Source organism: Helobdella robusta (genome assembly GCF_000326865.2).
Source record: "Helobdella robusta unplaced genomic scaffold HELROscaffold_3, whole genome shotgun sequence".
NCBI lineage: Eukaryota > Metazoa > Annelida > Clitellata > Rhynchobdellida > Glossiphoniidae > Helobdella > Helobdella robusta.
Window position 1 is genome coordinate 6,696,711 of NW_008704501.1, and position 7,766 is coordinate 6,704,476.

General features: G+C 31.7%; 1 protein-coding gene across 1 annotated transcript; it reads right to left on the minus strand.

Moving 5' to 3' along the window:
• Positions 1-1,568: 1,568 nt before the first annotated feature.
• Positions 1,569-5,768, minus strand: HELRODRAFT_188697 (hypothetical protein). The gene is made up of 12 exons (XM_009021577.1): positions 5,685-5,768; positions 5,530-5,597; positions 5,113-5,181; positions 4,650-4,770; positions 4,329-4,413; positions 3,974-4,056; positions 3,200-3,837; positions 2,776-2,851; positions 2,400-2,621; positions 2,007-2,269; positions 1,630-1,855; positions 1,569-1,600 (listed from the first exon to the last, which is right to left on the minus strand). Exons 1-11 carry the CDS (start codon positions 5,716-5,718, stop codon positions 1,778-1,780), a joined length of 1,737 nt encoding a protein of 578 aa, XP_009019825.1. The 5' UTR covers positions 5,719-5,768; the 3' UTR covers positions 1,569-1,600; positions 1,630-1,777.
• Positions 5,769-7,766: the final 1,998 nt, after the last annotated feature.

The window sequence follows — 7,766 nt, forward strand, 5'->3', positions numbered from 1 at the left end:
TGTAAAATCAACACACACACACACACACACACACATACATAAAATATTATTATTACGGAAATTTATATACAGCGCTTTTTTATTGTTGAATCTCAAAAGCGCTTCTAAATCATAGACAAATAAGGCGGACATTCATTGTGCAAATAAATAAGTTTTAAGTTGACTTCGAAATTGTAAAAATGATAGGTTAGGGTCACGTAAGTATGGAGGTAAACCATTCCAAACAATCGGGCCAAGAACCGCAAAGTTGCGGGAACCCGTCACCAACTTTGTGGTTGGGATAAAAAATAAATTGCGCTCGGTTGATCGGAAGGAATATTTTGAAAAATGAGATTTGTATGATTCCAATCTATCGATGAGATAGGGAGGTGCTGTGTTATTGACACATTTAAACATCAAAACTGCCAACTTCAAGGAAACACGTTTTTCAACCCTCAACCAGGGCAACCTATTCAAAATAGGCGTAACATGATCGAACCACCCAAAACCAGCTTGGCCGCACGATTCTGTATTGACTGAAGCTTTGAAAAAGACCTTTTGGTGACACCATAAAAAAGGCCATTGCAGTAGTCCAGTCTGGAAAAGACGAAAAAGAAAACCAAGCTTTGAAGAACAGACGTGTTTAGTGATTTTTTGACATTGCGTAATAAACGGAGTTGGTTGGAGCAGACCCTCACTAAATTATTAATATGTAAATCCATCTTTAGGTTTGAGTCAATAATAACTCCAAGACTACGGACAGATGTGGAAAATTCAATGATGTCATTGCCGACACTGATCGATGAAATTTTGACCTTCGATAGCTGCTGCCAAGAACCAACCGGTAATATTTGTGTTTTGGATTGATTTAACTTTAACTGATTCATACTCATCCAAGATCCAATTTCGATGAGACAATCAGTCAGTTCATTCAGAGAAGCATCAATCGAATCAACAGGACAAGAAACCAATAACTGAATATCATCAGCAAAGGCGTGGGAGCTGAACTCATATTTTTGAATGACATCAAAAACATCAGCAGTGTACATAAGAAACAACAGAGGTTCCAACACAGATCCCTGGGGGACACCAAATGATAGTTTGTTTGTGTCAGAGAGGGTGTTGTTGAAAGAAACCTGCTGGGTGCGGCCTAAAAGATAGAAAGCGAACCACGATAAGACTGAATCAGAGAGAAAAAAATTTGTGGAGTTTATACATGAAACGAGTATGATCGACACAATCAAATGCAGCACTCATATTAAGTAATGCCAAAAAAGAAACGCATTGACTGTTAACTGAAGAGAACAGTTGGGACAAAATATCAATGAGTGCAGTTCCCGTGGAAAAATATTGACGATAGCCGGATTGATTCTTTGGCAACAAATTGTTTTTGTTTAAATGCTGTAACAATTGTTTGATAACAACTTGTTCAATGACTTTAGAAATGAATGAAAGATTAGAGGTAGGACGGTGTAATATGTATATATATATTTTTTTTTTCGTTTATATATTTTTTTTTCGTTGATCGTAAGCGTTGCTTGCAATATGTTCGTTAATTACGTAATAAATACGGAACGGAATCTTATTTGAACGTAATTAAAATCACAAATCACATGAGGAATTGATGTTACAGAGTGCTGGCCAAAGTAAATTTCTTTAAAAATTTATCCAGCCTAGCCATAGAAAATACATATACGTGCACACGCAAAACGGAGTTAACATTATGAGCAAGCCTAAGTAATGTTATAAAACAATGAAAATGGTAAAGATGAAGACAAGTAAGATGATGGTTTCTCTGCTACATGTAGTACGATGTACCCCCAACAGGCAGTGACTTGACCACCTGGTGACCCTCCGGCAAACGAGATAACACAGCCTGTCAATCAAATTTAGACACTCCCTTTCAATAATGTTACTAACAAATGGTGAGAGATGAAACAACAAATCAAATCATGCCACACGTTCATTCATACGAAAGGCACGTTTAAATCAATCAACCAGTCACATCGAGCTTCGCCCACTTTTACCTTAGCTTTTTTGTCACCGGTGCCCATGTAACCAAGGCACATGCTTTCAGTCGTATGAGCCCACATCAACTCAATAATAAAGAAGCTCTCATCATCATCGATATCGCCTTCGACCGTTCGAAGTTTATTCCATGGGTAGGCTTGTAGCCAGTTGCCGTTACTGTCGTCGCTGCAGAAATCTTTCGGCTTCGGCAAAACTTTTTCAACCGTTACTACAAGTGCGCCACCTAGAGGTTGCCTCTCGTGCTTGAGGAATGGAGAGTCTGCAAGCAGTGAGGGTGATATAATTTGTTAATTACAATTATATCATTATTATATTTATTATAATTTACTAATTTATTTGTAAATGATATTTTTAAAATATAAATAAGAGCGCGCAAAAAAATAACTTACTGATAAATTTTTTCATGAAACATTCATTGACAGCCTCCGCCAAGCCAAGTTTTTCACGACCATCTCCATTATCACTATCGTCATCACTATCTCCACCATCTTCATCGTCGTTATTGTTATTACTGTTGTTGACTTTATTTTTTTTCTTTTCAACGATGAATTCTTTCAACGTCAGTACACATTCTTTGGCCAGCATCGTCTTTGATAACTGTTCACCACACCCTTACGAAGTTTTATTTATTAATTTGTCTATGTTTGTTTACCTTTATTTATTTGTTTATGCTTATTTAGTCATCTTTTTATTCATTTAGTTATCAATTCATTTAATTATTTATGTTATAAATGGCAATGATTCATGCTACCAAAGACAGCAAACCTGATGTGCTAGCAGCCGCCCCACACTGGCCATTCTCATCATTTTCTGCCCAGCATCCACAACCGTACATGGCTGCCTGCGTGAATCAATTAACCAATCAATCCTTCCTTCAATCAATCAATCCATCAATCCATCCATCAATCAAACAATTCACCCATCAATCAATCAACCAATCAATCCATTAATCAATCAATCAGCCAATTAATTGACCAATCAATCAATTAATGAATCCATTGATCAATCTATCCAGTCGATCAACTAAAATTATATAATATCTTTCAAGAGTAAGATGTATTTATATGCTTATAAGCGTTTTTCTATCACGTTATCATTCTAATAATCTCCCCACATCATCATGGCCACATCAGTATCATCATTATTAACATCCTAATCACATTAGTATCTCAATGACTCTAACCCTAACCTGCCCTAATCTTCCGGGGTGTTTCAGTATGATGCCCCCACTCGACACGGCACTGACAATGCGACCATCTTCATCAACACAGATGGCTCCGACCGTATCATTCCTGACGTCTACTTGTCGCCTGTTGTCATCATTGCTGCTATTGTTGCAGCTGTCGTTGTAGTTGTTTTTGCTGGTGTCATCAGAATCTGTGTTGTTGATAGCGATGCTGTTAGGAATGTTGTCACTGTTGTTGTTGTTACAGTCGTTGGTTTGATGTTGATTTTTAATGTTTTTCAATTTACTCTTTTGTTGCGTCAGATTATTTTTAGAAAAAATATTGAACTTTGGAATGCGCCCCCTTACCCCATTGCCCCTGTTATCATAGGCTAAGTTTGATTTGGCATTAATCCCGAAGGTAATTTCACTACTAATTTCAACGTTGCTCGCAATTTCATCAACAAATACATCACTGGTCTGGGCATTTTTCAGTGTTCTATTGGTAGCCCTAACGGTTTTGTTGCGGTCACTGTTGTTGTTGCTGTTATCATAGAGTTTTGATGTCTTAAAACCAACTCCAGAAACACGGGCCTTCATGAGTTCCTCATTTACCAGGTCTAACTTTCTTTTGTTCTTTATAAAAGTTTTTCGAGAATTTTCTATAAAAAAAAAACTTTTCTCAAAAATTTATACAAACAACAATAATAATTAATAATTCAAATTAGTGAACTAGTAACTAAATCTAGTAACTGTAATTGGTTAGTATCAAGTAACAGTTAGCAATGAATTGACAACCTGTAATCAGTTCATTTTTGTCAATGATGACTGATAGTCCATGTTCTTTGGCCCATTCGTAAGCTCCTTGTCCAACTAGTGTACTAAATCAGTTTAGTATTAGTAGTTAATCAATTGAAATTAATCAAATGATCAATCGGGAAACGTCCTACCTCGGGAAACCGGGTCTCTGGACGCAAAACAAAGATTGATTGATTGATTTAAAATGATCATTGTGGTTAGTAATTAGTTTGAAAATTGTAAAAATTAATTTCAATATTTTACAAAAATTTACTGAGAAAGTACCAAAAAATATACAAAAATTACAAGGAAGCATGTCGGTTACAAAAATTTTTTACACGGAACCCTAACTAACCATGGGGCTATCCTCCCCAGCGGCATCTCCCCCAGAAATTGCAGGTTCATCAAACTTTCTGCCACTTTTATAGGGTTTTTCACACCTCGTAATAGTGAAAATTAAATAAAAAGATTAATAATTAAATTATGCCTAATAATATAATTACATTTCTCATATATACAATATATATTTATGCGCATATGTTTGTCTGTGTATATAATTAACAATTAATTATACATCATAATAAACTCAATAATTACTAATAATTATGTCATAATTAAATTAGTATAAATAATTACACCATAATTAATTGACTATAATTAACAAAAAAGTATGTACCAGAAACAGCTCCAACAGCTCCATAATGGAGTGACTTGCCATCCATAATGCTAGCATCACACTCTACTGTACCTGCCATAGTTAAATTGGACCCGATGCCTGCATTTGTACACTGGGAATCCTGTGCAAATAATTTGCATATATGTATGCATGTTTGTGTGCGTGTTAAAATATTTCTGTGTGTGAGTGTATGTGTATATGAACTTACGCATGTGTGCAAATGTGATTGTATGAATGAATGTATGTTGATATTTTAACTTTTAATTTATATGCTCATTAGTAAATAAGAAAATTTTCAAAAAATCTATCCGTATATATATATATATGCTTTTAACAAACAAAAATTCTTCAAGTTATAAAATTAGTTATACGCAATTAATTTTTACACATTTGACCAAAATAATATAATTTTTTTTATTGCGTTCATTTATTTAAAAAATTTTATTATGATTCAATAACAAACCTCCAACGAAACAATGGCAGCAACAACAGCTTCCAGTGCACTATGTCCTTTATTTAGCAACTGAACGGCCTATAATTTTGAATAAAATTTTTTAAAAGGTTTAGTTTAGTACACATAAAAAGAAATAAATGTAAGTAAATGGACTACAATACACATTCATATTCAATTATAAATTACTCATAAATATTACAAATAATAATAAGTAGATGACAAACATTTTATTTAATTTATGAAATTAAAAACCATTGGTTGATTGAAAGAAAAGAGAGCCAATCAAAGTAAGATTTTTCAGGCTTATTGTAAAAGTTTAACGACTTAAAAGTTTGCATCTATTAATTAATTAAAAACCATTGGTTGATTGAAAAATTAAGATACACATGTTGAACATTATTAAGTTAAAAGTGTTAAGAGAACGACCTGATGACAAGCTTTTTCGCAAACTCCCTTGTAAAGGTCGGCATTGGCAGGGGAATGATAGCCGGCGCCTTAAATACAAAAAATTATAAAAAATAATGAATACAAAATAATTTAGGATAAAAGTTTAAAAATAAAATGAACGTCTGGTCAATTACCTACGTGAACAGCAACAAATCCTTTTCTGATCATAAGGAAATTTTTGGAAATTTTTAAAATTTTAAACGCCGAGCGATAATGAATCCAAATTAGTACTGCATGTGTATATATATATATATATATATATATATATATATATATATATATATATATATATATATATATATATATATATGGATTAAACAACACAGAACTTCTAAAATAGAAATGGAGTATGTATTAGGATGACGGTATCGAATCGTACGTTCGTTCATATTAGTGAACACAAAAAACATCAATCACATTATAATTTAGTGTAATTTTAGTTTTAAACTAATCTTTGTGTAATCAGAAAAGTTGAAACATGTTAAACAACTGGTTTTTTTTAATAAATATACATTCAATGTATGGTCAACGTGTTGTGTACAATTATTCCAAGTAAAATATAATAATGATTTCAAATCGTTTAAATCTAACACTGGATAAAGATCGTATGTTATATAATAATTAAAATACATATAAATGATACACAGTTAGATGGATACATGGTACGGACTACAGAACATCAATAACTGAATACATATTGGAGCATCACCATTTTAATTGTGTTCGCTTTAGCATAAGACAAACCGTACATTTAATTTTTTGTTCATTATTTACAAATTGTTACACATGTTAACCGTTATTGTTGGTTCTTGTTTAGATCGTTAGAGGAGCTAGTTTTTGATTGATGATTTTATGTGCAAGATAGTAATAATGAGAAAAAATTATGAGTGTCTATGATTCTGAGAATAATAATTACATTATTAGCTGTATTGATATTATCCATTATAGTTGTTATCAGATATGTGATTAAAATGAGTATATATTATTTTATCTTTTTTAAAGGTTAAAGGTCAATCTCTCTTGTGCATCTGCTTCAGAGGTTTTAACGACAAACATGCACAACGTATATGAACACGCATGAAAACCATACATCACACACACGTTGCATATGATAGGCGGGGATCTCTTTGTATTCAAACCATTCAAACCAAGTCATTGCAATAGCACGACCAGGCGTCTCTAACCCTTACGCTAATATATTTTTAAATTTTATATTAATATGAATATAATAATAGTAATATAAATACTATTACATTTATTATAAATAATACTACATTACATGTTTCTACAGCTACTATTCCGCCACTTTTATTTCTTCCTGCTTTCTGTTATTAAACTACTAGGTAAAATAATATATATATATATATATATATATATATTTCGGAACGAGGTTTTCTTTAATACAAACATCATTGAAGATATATGCCCATTTTGCATTAATGACTTTCTTTAATGAACACTCAACAAGTCTGAATTTATTAAACTCGTATTTATTTAAAACAATAGACATGGTAAGGCTAACAGCGCTTTTTCGGGAAGTCCATCTTCAGAGCCTATGAAAATAAGAATAGCATGAAATATTTTTATAAAATTAGAATGCATATTAAATGTGTAATAAAATTATTAAGAAAATAACGAGAAACCTTTGTTAGTGAAAACAATGCAAAACATGTACAAATTAAATTTATGGTTAAAAATATAAATGTATATAAGAAGTTAGTAAAATAGTATTAAATTAAATATTAAAACAAATAAATTAATACTGAAATTTAGTTCAGTGAAAATTTGTTAAAATCGGATGATGTAAATAAAACGTAAATAAGTTAGTTGAATGTGAAAAGAAGACATGTGTGGAAAGAATATGGAAAATTGTCAAAATTAACTATTAAGTTTATAATGATATATAAGAAATTTTAATAAACGAATCCGTAAATGAAACAACCAAATTACAGGCTCTGAAGATGGACTTCCCGAAACAGCGCTGTTAGCCTTACCATGTCTATTGTTTTAAATAAATACGAGTTTAATAAATTCAGACTTGTTGAGTGTTCATTAAAGAAAGTCATTAATGCAAAATGGGCATATATCTTCAATGATGTTTGTATATATATATATATATATATATATATATATATATATATATATATATATATATATATATATATATATATATATATATATATATATATATATATATATATATATATATATATTAT

What these genes read in the sequence shown, in the direction of transcription:
- HELRODRAFT_188697 (XM_009021577.1), bottom strand. Translation starts at nt 5,718, where the DNA reads ATGATCAGAAAAGGATTTGTTGCTGTTCACGTAG. An exon ending in CTGGGGAGGATAGCCCCATG is followed by an intron (nt 4,057 to 4,328) that starts GTTAGTTAGGGT and finishes AAACTGATTTAG; the next exon opens with TACACTAGTTGGACAAGGAG. An exon ending in ACCCCGGAAGATTAGGGCAG is followed by an intron (nt 2,852 to 3,199) that starts GTTAGGGTTAGA and finishes TGATTCACGCAG; the next exon opens with GCAGCCATGTACGGTTGTGG.